Below are 16,955 nucleotides of genomic sequence, written 5' to 3' on the forward strand. Positions count from 1 at the left end.
TCTCTCAACAAGTCTAATTGGCTCTATTCTTTCAAAACGTATCTCAAATACTTGAGATAAGATCAAGGGCCTAGTTACAGTTTCTGTGGAATTGGGTACGTTTTATGAAATGAAAAACCAAGAATTTTCCTATATCGTACAAGGGCATTCAAAGAGCACTCCAATAAAATCAATTACCTAAAAGAAAACCATGGATTATAAGCCAATCAGTACCATTCAAATTTGTTGCCTAAACAAATCTAGATCCGCCGCAAAAACAAAAATTTGTATAACAATACACAGGGATGCTCATGGTTCACATGTGTTGTTGCATTCGGCAATAATCTTATTTTCCATTCAATGGGTCATTGTCCTAGTTCTCCAATACGTATAAGATGATTCAAAATCTCCCCACACATATCCATTTCCGTGGAAGGAACCATCAAATCAAAACCAAAATATGTCCATCCTTCCTAAATGGAAGCCGGAGAAAACTAATCTACGAGCAATTCCACTTGTCAATGATATGATGATGAATCATCGAAATTAAATTCCGAAGTGTTAGACTGATCTTTTACAGAACAAATCAGAAATCCAACTAAAGCAAAAATATCATGTCTAATGTACTATTAAATGACTCTAACTTTGACAAGAACGAATGGCGATGATACGAAGGCACCTAAACTCACGCACGCACACACACAACAGACCCACTGATGGTTGGCCAGTGAGTCAGTAAGTGAGCGAGTGGTTAAGTAAAAACGCTCTGGCTAAGGAGCAAACATTATGAGGTGCATACTAAGGCATTGTTTATCATTCATGAAGTTCTTAAGGCCTTAAATGACCAAACCAAACTTCAGAAACGGGCTCACCACCCATCGGATGATGAAGGTCAAAGTGTTCAGCGCATTCGAAATTGGGCTCACCTTGGAAAGCAAAACGTGTGGTTTTGCTGAAGAGTATCTTTCCTTAAAACTCGATTCGAAATCTGACGAAAGGAGGGCCACTGTGACCGCTTCTGCTCGTGCAAATTGATAAATGAATTGACTACCAACTCATATGAGGCATCCGTCAAGGATGGCGGATTTGCATATTCATATTCATTGAGCTATTTGAACACTTGGTGCAGCAGACATTTCGTAAACTCATCTCCAATGACAACACGAGGAAATCCATTCGTCTCTACTCACTCTCCGTTCGTTCGTTCCGTTCAGTTCGTTCGTTCAGTTCGAGCCTCCAAGACGATCTTGACTTCAGTAGCTCCGTTGAAAAAGGAAACCATAGCCAAGCATCATCGGATAAGAAGAGGAAAAAATCACGACCCTGGAGGAATTGATCGCCTAAAGGAAATTGAAAATAGCTAGTCTGGTCTTGTAACCCTTTCTTAGTCTTATCTTTTTTTCTCTCTTTTGCCTAGGGTTTGATTGGTGATATGACTGTGCAGAACGCTGACCAAAAAGGATTGATTTTATGGGCCCTTAAAGTCGAGATTCTTTATTTGGAGAAACAAATTAACTCCCTCCACCAACCCCTGAGTCCGTCGCCGTCAGTACGTACAGAGATATTAATTCTTACGGGCCATTGTTCTCCCTACTTACAGGGAAGGAAATTGCGTCGTTGGAAAGTGAGCCAAAGAGATCATGATCCTCTTGCCAACCCACTTGAAACTATTCGAGGACTTGCAGTGAGGTCGTTTGTTCCCTGATTTCCCTTTATCACTCCTCCTCCTCCTCCTCCTCCCCCTACTACTACTACTTCACCACCACCACAAACAACAACAACAACAACAATAACAACACTTGTTCCATGCGAACGGAGTTCTAATAGGAAGAGTCTGACTGTGTTCTAAGAGGGTCTCCACCTCCTTATTAAAAAGAACAACACCAACACTTTTTGCATCGGAGGCCGGCCATCACTTCGCATTCCGAGGCCATAAAAACGGCCATAAATTAGAACATGTTGATAATCATACGCATGTAAAACTCATTTGAGGCATCATTATTACAAGTCTTCGTGGTCCGACGTGAAACGAAGTTAAAAATCTAGAAACACCCAACCTTGTCCAACCATTTGATGCACTGCCTAGTACATACGAGTCCAAGTCAGAACAGAGTAGATCCACGCAGATACCCCCTTGAGGCAAAGTTATAGAGCAGTTTCAGAAGACAAGGAGGGCTTTGCTTGAACCGCGTGAGGTGCATCTCGAACACAATTTAAGTTGTTGCCTATCTAAATTCACAATCTCAACTCTTTTCTCTCTCCCCACTCGTTGTTTTCAACACAGACAGAAATAGTGCTTGCTCGGTTGTTTGACCCGAGAACACCCAGTATACTCGTACGTACGCTCGTACGTTCAACGAGTCGCAACGAGGTTTTGGGTTAGAAGCGAACGGACGAGACGAACGGGTGAGAAATTACAGCAAACACATTTTCTAATTTCACGTGAAGACTTCAACAAACTCGGGGTGGTCATTGTTTTATTTATCAACGTAATCCTCCAGTCTGGCTGGCTCTTTTTCGCTGACAGAATGGAAGAAAACCAGTTCCAACTCATTAAACTTAATCACATTCATAACATAGTTCATCCTATCTGAATTGTTCAAGCAATTAAACCCAACCCGGCCAAGTCCACTTTTTGTATCCAAATTGAATTGGCTTTCGGGACCAAAAAAGGGGGGTTTAAAGACCTCTTGGGGGGTCAGTTGTGAGTTAGACGAGACGATGGATTCACCCTAAGAAGTCGACGTTTCTTGGGTGTGTTGGAACTCATTTCGATTAATCACGGTTTTATTGGCCCATGGAATTCTCATTTCTTGTCCAAGTTTTGAAACTGGCGGACAGCATCTCTGTCCATTTCGGGCATTTTGGTCAGGGTTGGCTACCTTGACTGTGCAAACAAAAGATTTCATCTGATATTGGCAAAAAAAAATTGAACCGCCTCACCTCACATCTAGTTATTTAAGCCATTAAATGAAAGCTGAAGAGAACACGTAAAACTGAATCTGGAGGAGAATACACCAAAGTCCGACAAAGGCCAATCGGAATTGGAATTCACAAACTAATTATGCGCTCAATGACCAGATGGATCATCTTATCTCATCCTCCATTTTTTCCATATTGAAGTTCTCAGCGGTCACAGAACAGCGTAGTCGTACAGACAATCCAGTTTCAAAAATTTGTCAACAACGACCTGTTGGGGTGGAGGGATTAGCGAGTGAAAATAACGCCCCCATTTTTCACCCTTTGAGTAATTTTTCCATTTAACTTCCAATATTTGTAATGTAAAGCCGCCGCAGGGATCCCCCCCAAGATCAGGGTAACGGTCATCGACCGTACAAGACCCCTAGACTCTTGGTAGTAAAGCAGTACCTGAAATGAAAAAAATATTGAAGATAGGCGATCGAGGGACCCTGGACCAAGAAGAAGCTCTTCAGTGCAGTCCAATTATTTCCAAGGAATGTACCCTCATTGAAGGATTAATTAATCACGCAGCGCCCACGGTCCAAGCGGAAAGAGTGCAGGAGAGATAGAAAATCAGAAGATTTGGACAGCACTCAATCTGTCTCCGATGAGTTGTTCCTCACAAGTAATGCCTCTTCAGGTCAGAGCAGGGGGATCGACCAATACTGAGTTAGATCAATACCATCAATATCCTGCTGCTTGGACTCACCGTGGTTCATCCGGATACTTACGCCATCAGCTGGAGCTATTGCATTTTGCGAACTGTTACCTTAATCAAGACAAGAATTTTACAAGCCTCATTTATTACCGAACCGCTTCAGTTGCACATTGGATTTCGCTCAAGAAAGGTAATGGAGAGCACTTCTTAACAAGGGAGCTTGCCCCGATCATGTTTCAAGAGAGGCCATTTTTTGCGATATCTTGTTGCTCCTCCCAATCGAGCCTTCTTGGCCAGTATGGCAAGGGGTCTCAGTGAAGAGGAGCTCATTCGGGACATTATTCTTATAAATGGCCTAACCACAGATGGTTTCCACCAGAGCAATTCTCTATTGGGTCTGTCTCTCAATAAGCCCAGCGACCCGGGACTTTTGAAAGAACGAGAACGCTCACCTCTATCTGGCTTCTTCCTTGCAGCCACCACTATTTGGCCCATCATGTTGGAAGGAGTTAAACTAAAAGGAGGCTTTTCCAAGATGGATCGAGCGTCTTCTTGATGGTGTAGCCTCATAAAACCATAATCTTGAGACGAGATCTTAGTAGCTTTTCTATCGCTCTTTGTGGCCCACACACCCATTCCCCGCGCATCCACCAAACTCATCACCCTGACTGGATCTTGTCTGGCTTGAAAGGAGGAACTCGGCCAGCTCCTTGAGATGGATCTGATTCAAGCCAGCACAACACGGTTCCCTCAGAACAACTCAAGCCAATTTCTTAAATTAGGAATGCCAACAGCAATGGAAATATTCTTAATTGGATGTGGGAGAGGGTTTGAAATTTATGAGGTGCTTTTGAGCTCAGATATCCCGATAAAGAGGAGCTGACGTCGTTCACCTTTTGATGAGAATTGTTATTATTCTGTGAGCGACCGATTTTCTCCTTTCAATTGAATCGATGGAATGATGGCCCTTTGATTTGAAAGCATACCTACTTCAAGAGTGGTTCAACTCCATTGTGCGACGTTCTACATGTCTGATTCATTTGCCGGATGGTGAGTTAATGGGCAAAAACTGCCAAGATATCGGAAACACATGTCAGACCCACAGCTGAACTTGTTACATTGGCCAAACCGCGGTGTTTTTAATAATCGCCATATTGTAAACAAGCGAGTGAGCGAGTCAGTTGCCGTCTTGGTATGCCTCACTTAAGAGTTTAATTGGCACTGTCAATGTTTTTTCATAACATCCTTATCATCAACAAGTTATCATGATTCCTTGATTGATGTGAGCCAGCAGGTGCTACCTAAATCGAACTCGAACTTGAGACAGAGAATTGGGGATCAGTTGTACTGTATTATGTGTATCGTACAACAAAATGAGCCTTGGGAGTAAATGATCCGGGTTCAGTGTCCCAATAGCAAGGGACCTTGACGAAGCGGACAATCTGTCCAAGTGGAAAATTGAAATGTGCAACTTGTCAAAAGGGATCCGAAATCCGAGAGTTTCGTTACCTTTTTGTGCTCTCGAACTCGGATGAAACATCGTTGGTTCTCAGATTTCGTGTTCGATTTGTTGCTCGCTCGGTTTTGAGATGAGTTCAGGGTGTTCGCAGATTACGTTGCAAGGCTGAATCATTAATTGTTTGGGTGTGTATTGTGCCAGTGATATGCTCATTTTCCGTATGATTACCCATGTTTTTGATTTGGGTGTGGGAATTGATTGCTTTCCCTCCAATCTGGAGAGATGGCTCAACCACCAAACGATTGTGATTGCGCAGATCACTGCGGTTCAACTTCGCCTAATACTCATGTACAGTCGGGTCGATTTAGTGTAGCCCAAAGTACCTACCCATACGAATTGAGCCGCAGGCAATTGAAGGTCTCATGTTCAGATGGCCTTGTTACTGAAGATGATGATCAAGCATAGCCTCTGGTGTCACCTCAGACACGAAAACTAGATAGGTGTCTCCAATATCAAGAGACTTGAGTAATAACCCCGAACAGCGAGCAGTTACTACAGTAGACGTTTGGGACGAAAGAGAAAAGGAAATGATGATACCCTTACGGAATTGCTACCGTCGAGCCTTTTCTTTGCGAATACGGGGCCGGATTCCTTTCTCGAAAGTGGAATGAGCCAATAAATGTAATGCAGTTGGGTAAATAATGAAACTCGTTTGGCCCCGTCATTAGCGCAATGATCTCGGCGTCTCATCTCCATTACAAGCGACAACAAAATCAGTGTTTTGAAATTGCATTCCTCCACCTCTTTTGGGCATCATCTCCTTGCTAACAAATCAATGCCGTTGTGCATTCACAGCATTGGCCAAACAACGCCCCGTGTGGTTGGAACAGAGGAAGGATATTATTTTTTTCAGTGAGTCATAAAACTGAAAAAGCATAAGCAAAAGCAAAACCATGTTATTGGGCCTGATGTCGTTCAACAGGTAGCTTCTGAGTCAGCTACTACTGTACATAGGTACACATAGGTAGAGTTGGTCATGTACCTAGTTATCAAAGTGATCATCATCATGTTCGTTCTGTGATCACCATCAACGACGACGACATAGACAAGACAACAGCAGATGATTCTTGGGCGTCAGGACTCACTGTCTCACCAGGTTCAAACAAAACTGTCTTGATTGCTCCGGAATGTCTCGTGACACATCTCGGAAAACTAATTCAAAACGCATTGAATGCCAAAGTTATTGGTTCGAAACTTCCAATCAAGATCTCCTGATGAGAGCTTCTCCATCTTTCCGTCGTACTTTAATTAAAGAAAAAGATCAGAAGGAATGCTCTTTCTTCTTTATCCGCGTCCCAAAGAAATTATCCGGCCCAATAGTCAATAGTTTCTCGAAGTGCTGCTGGATGGAGTGAGGTTGTGAGGTTGTGAGGTGGTAGCCAATTTTCAAATTCAACTGACACTCGGCGGGATTGTAATTGCATTTAAACGATACCAATCAACTTCTTGAGGTGGTGGTTGTTCTTCTTCCTCCTTCTCGTCCACCTCCTCATTCTCATCATTTTTCCCTTCAATGCCGACGGGCAAATCACTTTGCAACACGAAAAAACGCCACTTTAGCGACTAGTTTTGGCCAGAATTGAGCTAGAAAACTTTTAGTGGCATGAAACAATCAAATCGGGAAAAGTTGGAAAATGTCACAAATGAGTCGTAGTATGGGTCTTCCAATCGCAGGATCCACTTCTCCTAGCCAATGAGTATAACGTATTTTGAATGGATCATCAGTTTGCTTTTGCACATGTATTGTCAATGGAAGACAAAAAATCTCGTCCTCCTGATCATCTTGAGGCACCCTGTGAGGTCACCAAGAACCGATCGATGATGATGGTGATTATGATTGTTGGACTCACACAAGGGCTTCTAAAAATTATTGCATGTCCATCCCAGACAACAACCCTTTCCGTTGGTCGGAGGAGGTTCGGAGGTTCGGCTGGTTGGTTGGTTCGATTGGCACAATCATCATCGGCTGATGCCGTGAGCAAACTTGGGTTGGCCAATTTGTAGATCAGGGGCTCATTGAAGTGCCAAGCATGAAGAACATTCCAATCAATTTCAAATCATAATTGGATTTGCTTATTAACATGACGAAGAAGGAGAAGATGCCACTGGGATTTTCAATCACCAGCCAACGGGCCACCAAGCCAACCAACCAACCAGAGAGATTCCCCCTCTTATTTTGCTACTTTTCAAAGATAATCCTCAACCAATGGCGATTGAATTGAAGCTCTCTGAACATGAAAGACTTTCTATTCGAGCGTTTTAAAAGCAAAGTGGGATCGTAAGCGATCGGTGAGATGACCAACGGTTTCGACACAATAGTTCTGGTAATTTCTACTTCTTTATATGTTAAGCTCTTTTCGGACCATTTCCAAGAAAGGTAGACGTTTCGCTCTCGCGTGCGTCACGCAAAGCCAGTTAAGAGTACTACGTACCCTATGTATGCTGGAATTGTCCTCCGGAATCGCGAAACAGTGCTGCAGGTTTCTGGACCTCTTGGACACCTTATATCTCAAGCCTGCCTGGTAGGTACAGTAGGTAGTCCTAAACAAAAAAGTCGTGGTCAGATAGATTATTGGCTTCTGGTGAGCCAGATTACATCCTTGCCTGGCCTAACCTTATTTTGGAGCTTCGTTTCCTTTGATCTTGCGATTACGCCAATGCGAAAGACCCAAATGGGTCGTTTTCAAACATCGATCAAGAAACCATTTTAGGCCCAAATTAACAGTCATTCAAGGGCCCGTCTACCATTTGAAGACCTGTCATTTGAACTTGGATGGCCAGATATGAATGCATATAATGAGGTGCTAAATCGATTTCGGCATGCATTGCTGCCTCTCTGACGAGCTCACTCCCCACATTTTGGACGGACAATGGTTCCGAGCCACCATTCAGCTTCAAGCTCCGGGCTTAAAAAACTGTCTCAGGACCTTTATTCTTGAATCTTGATGGCTCCAACTAGAACTCCTTGAACTTCTTTGGAGAGATGAGCGTTCGACCAACTAGTGGTCGGCGGTAAAAGAGATCAAGCGCGGAGAACTCTCACGTGACGAGGAGCCATTATTGGATGGTTTTCGTTTTCAATCAAGATTATTCACACTCTTGACGCGTTTGCATGAGGCGTTGTTGTCCATTGCCAACCTCCATCTGCCAAACGAGAAGAAGCTTTTTGTAAGCAAGAGACAAGGATAGATTTCACCAACTAAATCGCAAATCGGCAGCTCGGCAGCTCGGTACAAACGACTATGTGCAACTTACAACAGGGAAGGCTTATTTTTAATAACAAGTTTTCAATCGTGGAGTGATCTTGGGAGCAATAAATCAATTTCAACTCAGAATGCAAACCATGGTGACCAATTTATTTCAAGTGCCGATGAGCCTTTGTACGGAAAAGTGCATAAAGAAATGCATAAAAGGAGTCAAGAAAAGTACATATATAGTTAATATTAGCACTTATTCGCTTCTATAAGTGCATGTATTTTGATTTGGAATGCATCTTGTGGGTACTCGTACATACGTTCCACTTGAATCTTCCAGGATGTGCGAAAGACTGCATACGACCGTTACTATTTATGATGTAACTGACCAACAAAATAATTCCAAGCCTGCCCGGTGAAAAATATGTGTGAAATGAAAATCATCAAACCAATCACAAAAATGCACCTCATGAGGTTAAGTGGCTCATTTGATCTTTTTCATCGGTGGTTTCACACCTCTCAAGTGGGGTCAATCGAAAGTATTTGACCTTGTGGGAACTTCTCAACACCGATTTCTTGGGCTATCAACTACCACGTGTTCCGTTTTCCTACCAGGAACCTTCCAACTAGGCTGCTTCAAACCATTGAACACTGAAAAGTTATCTGACGGTGGTGATTCACCAGGCTGAGCCGAAAACCAAGAAATGGCAATCCCTTGTTGCCGGAGGCCCAAGCTACCGCTAAACTACGTTGTACGCTAGGTACAGTACGACGACGACGACAATGATGATACCTCGATGAATGTTACTGAGAGACAGGAAATGAAATGGTGAGTGCAGACCTTCCATGTTCTTGTCAACTTTTCTTTAATAAAAGCACATTGAACGAAAATTTGTTTGCAAAGAGCAGGGTAGCTCAAAACAATATAATTGAGCTTTATATCTGATTTTTTTTGACCTGAGATATCGCCTTAAGTGGGTTCACAAAATCTACTTTTTCTAAGATAAATGTTTGAGCAGAATATCATTCATTGGGGTTTCTTTCCGGTTGCGTAATGTGCAACCTGTATGGAAGTCACTCTGATTTAGTAGGTGGAGTATTATTTAGGGTGTATATGTCAGTCTCAAGTTGTCTCTGGTAGTTTAGACGGACGGACGGACGGATGGATGGATGGATGGAAGGACGGGTGCCTGAGGCATGGGAATTTTTACTGGACTCACTTGAAGCTTCCAAAACTATTTGGCCAATTCCATTCGCAAGATGCACATTTTGTTTCTTGTAGCATTCATTACTACATCTGAGAAAATTGAGCTCATTCAACAAGCAAACATTACATTTAACAGTGAAGAGGTTGATAACTTGAAGCCACACAACCCCCGGTCAAGGAATGTGAACAAGCTAATAATTTAGTGAAGCTTAAAATTCAGTAGATATTTACCATCCTGATGTCAGGCTTCAGAAAGGCTCTATGTAAAAGCTGAAATGTTATAAAAAGATGTTGTAGAGCTCGACCTGAGAACTAATCAAACTGCTGCCAACATTTGAAAGCGTAAGAGCTCACCAAATTTATGTGTAACATTGTTTTGAAATTAAATTCCGATTCATCCTCTCCAACGGATACGTGGAAAACACTGTGCTGAGTGTAATATAATGGAGTTTAAGCCAATTATGTAAATCTATGTAAAACAAGCAGGATCTCAAGCCTGGAAGCTTTCCATGACCTCGCTGCTTTTAGTGTATGTACCTTGTGGATTTGGATCTGGATCGAGCATTCATTGGTTGGGCATTCGCTAGAACTGGATTTGTCAGAACCTTAAAACTTGAATCTAGTCAATACCAACACCAAAGATGAATGCTTCCCCGAAATGTTCTAATAGACTAGACACTGAGGTAAGGTTTAAATGGTTCAAAAACCTGTTCTCATGTGGTAAAGTCATGGATCAACGCTTGATAATAACCAATAGAAATGACTTGATGTTATGTCCCTGAATTCAAATTTGAAATGTTGTTTCCTGGGTCAAGTTGTATCCGTAGTAAAACCTACATTTTGTGATTAAATAGGCATATACTCATGTTTGAGCCATACTAGGGTCGCTTGGCTGTTTACACCAGGCATTCATTAAGGGTGATTCAAATATTCCTGTTCGCCAGTACTACATACAATTGAACAAGGCATTTCAAATGCCTTGATCCCGGATAAGTTCAACAACAGTCTATGAATTCATGAAACATTTCAAACTGTTTTCACTCACCTCCATGATGCTGTCGCTTAAGAGGGGATAAAACTATATAAAGGTCGATAAATGGCATGCAAGGATTGATAACATCATTATTCATTCAGTTCAGTACAAGAAATTATCATATTAGTTGTTGTTTCAACATGATGTTTAAAGATGATTGCTTCCATGGATCCACAGATTTTAAAGGCCCAGGCTCTGTTATCTACGTACATAGAACGCCGAATGAAAGAAATATTTCCTGGGCAGAAAACCTTCCCGACTATCCCAATTAAGCCCAACTTTAAGTGAGAGCTTAACTAACTAACGACATGATGTGTCTGAGCAAGATTCAGCTGCCTTGATAACATGGGGAGGCACTCTTGTTGAGCTCGTGATGAGCGGGCAACCGACATCTCTTTTGACCACCAATGACACTCTCCCTCCCGTTTCCGCCTACCCTTGAAAAAAAAATAACTTACCCCTACCAACGTAGTGGAGCCCTGATTTTGAGGTGGAAATGTATAGGTTGTGGCACCACTACGTGTAGTACGTACGTACGGACGGACGGACGATAAGAATCAGACAAATATCTTTACAACCCCACCCCATAATTTTCAATAGGAGTAAAATAGGCAGGTGTGTCGGAGCTAGAAACTGTCAAAATATAAAAGAGACATACATATCTTTTGGAATGTGGAAACTTGGCTCAAGTCTATCAACAATTTTAGGCTCGATAAAGGCAAATACAAGCGCACAAGAATTCCGTCGTGCGTGGAACGAGATTGAACACTTGCCCTTCAGGAGGATGAAGGAAATAATAATATTGGATTCGAGGCGAGCAGTCACAGTGTCTCCTTGTTCGGCGACTTGAACTTTTTCACGAATGGCATACAAGGCAAATGGGATAAATCCGTTGCTTAGGCCGGAATCTAGTATGTTTTACAGATACCTTCTCAGTTCTGATTGATAAGAAAATACTATTTTTTGCGCCCTTCAGTAACATTTCGATTTAAAAACATCAACATACCTCGATGGGAGCCTAACCTTTGACTGTAAAGGTAAACACATTTAATACGAGATTTGTCGCAGTTAAATCGACGCCCCTGAAAACGCTCTCTTTCTACACTATATGACGAAGATTATTTCTTTCACAACTTAAGGTTAAATATTTACTAGGCCTTCTGTTAGGTCGACCACATGAATTCAGATTAAATGTCTGGAATCCCAAGTTGTGTGCTTGCTCGTGTTTTCATGTTGTATTCACATTCGTGAATACAATATTCGTCATATTCGTATTCCCAGTCTCATCTTATCATATCAAAAACACTCACCTTCTTACAGAAAACTCCCTCCGTTCCGGTACATTTTTCAGCAGTAGTGTAGCAGTTGGTTGTTGGCGTTCAGGAGGACACATAGCCCTCTCAAAAAGGCTCCACAATCCACATACAGGACTGGTTCTGGGAGAGGGCCCCTACTTCTGGCACAGGGTAGCACTCACCAGTTAGCCCACGTGTTGGGACTCCCGTTACATGGCCCATTGGCCCATGGCCGTGTGATGTAAATAGAGGATACACATCAGCTGACTGTTTCCTTCATTGTTCGCAAAATCAAAATACCACGAGGAATGTTCAAATTTAACTCAAATTGTTGTGTTGTTGTGTTGTACTGGATTTACCTACAGCCCTCTGCTGATTTGAAGACACGCAAGTGATGTTGCAACGATCAAAGAGGCGTCTTCCTTGTGTCTGATGGGTCTGCTGACACCACAACGCCAGTAATGATAACAGTCTGGGATTGATCTGTCCCATTTTAGAACTCGTCAATGTGACAGTTCTAGTGTTGTTATACAAGTTGGTCAATATGGATCAATCTCCTTTGTCCTCCAATGAAGAGGAGGATACCCAACGGTTGGTGGATCAAAGTGCCCGCTCCAAAGAGACCAAATGGTACACGAGTGCGCGGTATGTGCTGGTATTCATGGCGTGTTTGGGCTTTGCCAATGTGTACGCCATGAGGGTCAACCTTTCGGTGGCTATTGTCTCTATGGTGAACCAAACGGCAATTAACCAGAATAACACGAATGACGACAACAGCACGGATGTCTGTCCAGTACCTGTCATCCAAAATACAACCATAATCACGCCCACCGATGGTAAGTCAGCTTAAGATTATTAATCAAATCTTGGATGGAGTTTAAATGTTAATAAACCTATTTATGCCTAGGCCCATTTGATTGGGATGAAGCCAAACAAGGCTTGGTTCTGGGATCATTTTTCTACGGATACGTAGTGACTCAATATCCCGGAGGCCGTTTGGCTGAGCACTTTGGTGCCAAGTGGATTTTTGGCATAGGAATTCTGGTGACCTCCGTTTTCACGATCCTAACTCCAATAGCGGCCAAGACCAACTTTGCTCTACTCATCACAGTTCGGATCATTGAAGGTTTAGGGGAAGGCGTGACCTTTCCGGTGATGCTTGCTCTCCTATCCAAATGGGCTCCACCCAACGAGAGAAGTATTATGACAAGTCTCTCGTACGGAGGAGCCGCGTTGGGGACAATTTTGGCCATGCCATTGACAGGGATCGTCTGTGAATATCTGGGTTGGGAGGCGGTGTTTTACATCTTCGGGGCTGTAGGCGTGCTGTGGTTTGTGTTTTGGTGTTTTCTGGTTTATGACTCGCCGGAAGGCCACCCCAGGATCAATGAAGACGAAAAGATCTACATCTTGAGCTCCCTTGACCAGGACCCCACAGTTGGTTCTGGTGAAAGAAATACGACAACTCCATCTGTGCCCTGGAAAGAGCTTCTAACTAGTGGTCCATTCTACGCGATTCTTGTGACTCATGTGTGTCAAAGCTTTGGCTACTACGTACTTCTGACCGAACTACCTACCTACATGAGCAACATCCTCCGATTCGACATCAAATCTAATGCCTTACTTTCGGCCGTTCCGTACATTTTTGCATGGTTAATTTCCATTGCTTGCCCTATTTTGGCAGATATTTTGATCCGCAGGGAAATTCTAACACGAACCGCGGCCAGAAAAGTATTTAACACTATCGCGACTGTTGGCCCTGGCTTGTCGTTGATTGGGGCTGCGTACTCTGGTTGTAACTACATCTTGACAATTGCATTGTTGACTTTGGCGGTGGGTTCAAATGGAGCCATTTACACTGGTGAACAATCCAACATTCTTGACATCGCACCAAATTTCGCTGGAACTATCATGGGCATCACTAACACCATCTCGAACTTTACAGGATTTCTTGCACCCCAGGTAAGCACTCTGTTATGTATAAGATCAAAGTGACATTCAAGGGGCCCTTTGGCACTCGATTTCACTTCCTCGTACTCGTAGTGAATACTAGTGGTCAATCAAAAGTATTGAGAATGAGTTTGGACATTTCAAAATATTTTCCTTTCGGCGGTATTTCAACGTCCAAAGAAAAAGGTGCGGTAAATATTTTCCATTCCGATTCCTCGGACCGTATCGAAACCAAATGGCCACCTTGTTGGTTGCTCCTTGATATGACGGTATTTATGAGCTAGATTCTTTCCATCGATTGTGGAGATTGCCGGGGGCTTTCCCCGATTCCGCTGAGTTTAGATCCTTATCCATCAAAATAATCTGTCAAATGAGGATTAATGAATCGTTCATGAATTCATTAGAGTGAGGAAGTGCACCATGGGTCACCATTCGCTCAATTGGAGATCAATTAGACACGATTGTGGCGTTTCTCAGATTTATTTCGAGGTTTGTGCCACGGGTTTGGATACCTATTCAAGCTACAGCCTTTCTACTCTGTTGATATTTATTGAAAGGACAATAACTTCTGAATACAACACTTGCCCAAGGGGCACAAAAGCTTCCAATTTATGCAAATTTTTACGTTGTTGGTGGATAAAAAACGATGCTTTTGAAAGCCTAGCATTGAACTTGCCAAATTCTCATTCCCGCTTTTCCTAGTGTTCGAAAGATTTGATCTAATGGCGCGATGGGCATAGGCTTTTTTTTTCTCCTAAAAGCCTCGTAATGTATTCATGTGCAGATTTTAATGTTGCCCTCTCTTTGATTCCAATTTGGTAAACCACCTCTAGTATGCAAATATACTTGCAAGTTCCGTTGTGCTCTCTTGGACTCCCTTTTAAACCATTTTTTTCTCTCCCATCTCATTTCCATAGCTGACTGGTCTCATAATCAACCACAATGAAACCCTATCCTCATGGAGACTGGTCTTTTTCCTAGCCGCAGGGATCAACATTCTTGGCGATGTGATTTACGTCGTTTTTGGAAGTGCTAACGAGCAGCCCTGGAACAACCCAAGACAACTTCTCTCGTGATGCTGAAAATGATGATTGTCGTTCAAGAATAATGTGTCACCAACGTCACCGTCCCAACTTCGTCCCCTAGCTATCAAATCATGTTTTCTTCGACTCAAGACCATCCACAAGGGCTCAAAAAGAAGTGTTATTTCTGCCTGCTGTGATATTTACTCCCAACTTGTTCAAGTTCGAATGCATTGTACTTCTTTCTTCTTTTACCACCTCCCCACACGATAGAACGTAAACGGCAATAAAGATTAAACATATGAATATTTGAATACAATCACCAACGCTCGCCTCATCCTTTCCAACAGGGTTCCAAAAGGCCGTTGGTATTTCACCTTTTCGATCATATGAATACCACTTAGCAGCCCTGATCCTAGCGTTGACATTCTAATGCTGATTTTAACGTTGGTCATAATTTGCTTTGGAGCTTTATGGCCTGTCATCAGGGGGTTGAAGAGCGTTCTTGGGAGGAATATTGCATAAAAACTTGACAACAACAACGTATAAATCTGATATGATTCATCTTAAGCATGAAAGTATCTGCAGTCGTATATTTTCAGGCTACTAGCGATCATATCATAGGTCCATGTTGACGTGAATGTCTCATTGCTTTTTTACAAGTATAATGTCATCATCTAAACGGTCAATCCTTTGGTTCAACGACCTCGCTTTCAATTGGTCAAGAACTCTCCTCGCCCTAGCGAGTGTTCTTTAGCTTTTATTTTTCTTACATCAAAATATGCCATGTATGATGAAATGAAAGAGGAAGAAACGAAAGGTTCTTAGTTGTGAGCATTTGACTTCCCTTCATTGAGCCTCCTTGACGTTTAACTGCATTTGCTTTTCATCGGCGAAGAGAATATGGCATTCGTCGAAGAGACATCGTAAATTAAGAAATTACACCGCTAGTTTGACATCTTGCTTTCACGTTCTTTCAGAAACAACCCCCATTGTCTCAAAAAACTGTACCTTCTTGCCCATTTCCTTGGAGAGAGTCTTGTTCTCCTGATTCGTGGTTTTTGGAGGTGTAGCACAAGGTGTCATTGTGGCACCCTCCAAATTTTCGTGTCGGTCTTCAGATCTAAACTTTGTGAGTGGAGACAACCCAGGATTAGTGGGGGATGGAATTTTCTGGCTCTACCTTTGTTACGGAGCTTTTCAAAAAGAGTATGGATTGTGGTTTTTGGGTGGTTGGTCAGTTCCAATTGCTATTAACCAAGATTTGGGACACAAAAAAATTTTGAAAAAAAAAACCAAAAATCATTCAATTGAAAAGTAAATTCAGACGCGATGTTCCTAGTCATATTTTGCTCCTTTTAGTGGCTTAAAAGCCCACGGAAGCAGAAATACTGATTGATAAATCGAAGTTGTTCGTGGGAATTGGGAGCTGCCATCTTCATACAAGGGGGTGAAAAACTTGATGTTGAAGAGACATCATTATCGCCCCTGCAACATTGACATATAAGAGGAAAAGAAATTATGAGATTCCGTGTCCAGCTGCATCAAGATGAAACCTCGTGCCAAGCCTATGGAATAATAGATACCACGTTTCGACAAGAGTAGGGTTTTTTTTCGAACGCCTCAAGATTTTGGGGCTGATAATAATCACGGTCATCAATCTCTGCCCACAAGCACCATGTTCGAAAAGTCCAAGGTATTGGGACAATTTCTAACCTACAATTCCACACACATTTACTAGTGCCATTAAACAAGTAGGAGATTTTGTGTGGAAAAAGACTTTTTTGAGTTCTTGCCCTCACACAAATCTGAGTCGTTGTGTTTCCAAAGTGGAAAGCAATTTAAAGTAAGTGGTCTTTTTTGTAACTACGAGAACAATATGCCCATCCTATTAATTCGATTGATTGTGGAGACATGAAATTATCGGTCATCAATGAGATGTTGGATTTTCTCGCTTGAAAGCGAGTAATTGAATCTTGTTTCAAGCAAATCGAAAATATGAGGAGGACAGACGACTTCCTGTCCATGTTGCCTGGGCTTCAGAAGTGCTTACGTATCAATTCTATCCTGTTATTGTCTTCATTTAGACCATGAGCTTCCGGACACACGTTTTGATGTCAATTACTTTAATTGGGCG

At 42.4% G+C, this 16,955-nt stretch overlaps 1 protein-coding gene across 1 annotated transcript; it reads left to right on the forward strand.

Annotated features, from left to right (window-relative positions):
• The first annotated feature begins 12,177 nt into the window (after positions 1–12,177).
• Positions 12,178–15,144, forward strand: LOC131880504 (putative inorganic phosphate cotransporter). Its single transcript, XM_059227161.1, has 3 exons — positions 12,178–12,682; positions 12,754–13,808; positions 14,714–15,144. The coding sequence occupies exons 1-3, from the start codon at positions 12,391–12,393 to the stop codon at positions 14,870–14,872; spliced, it is 1,506 nt and encodes a 501-aa protein (XP_059083144.1). The 5' UTR covers positions 12,178–12,390; the 3' UTR covers positions 14,873–15,144.
• Positions 15,145–16,955: the final 1,811 nt, after the last annotated feature.

This window comes from Tigriopus californicus, chromosome 5, assembly GCF_007210705.1.
Source record: "Tigriopus californicus strain San Diego chromosome 5, Tcal_SD_v2.1, whole genome shotgun sequence".
Taxonomy (NCBI): domain Eukaryota; kingdom Metazoa; phylum Arthropoda; class Copepoda; order Harpacticoida; family Harpacticidae; genus Tigriopus; species Tigriopus californicus.

What these genes read in the sequence shown, in the direction of transcription:
- LOC131880504 (XM_059227161.1), top strand. Translation starts at nt 12,391, where the DNA reads ATGGATCAATCTCCTTTGTCCTCCAATGAAGAGGAGGATACCCAACGG. An exon ending in CATAATCACGCCCACCGATG is followed by an intron (nt 12,683 to 12,753) that starts GTAAGTCAGCTT and finishes ATTTATGCCTAG; the next exon opens with GCCCATTTGATTGGGATGAA. An exon ending in CAGGATTTCTTGCACCCCAG is followed by an intron (nt 13,809 to 14,713) that starts GTAAGCACTCTG and finishes TCATTTCCATAG; the next exon opens with CTGACTGGTCTCATAATCAA.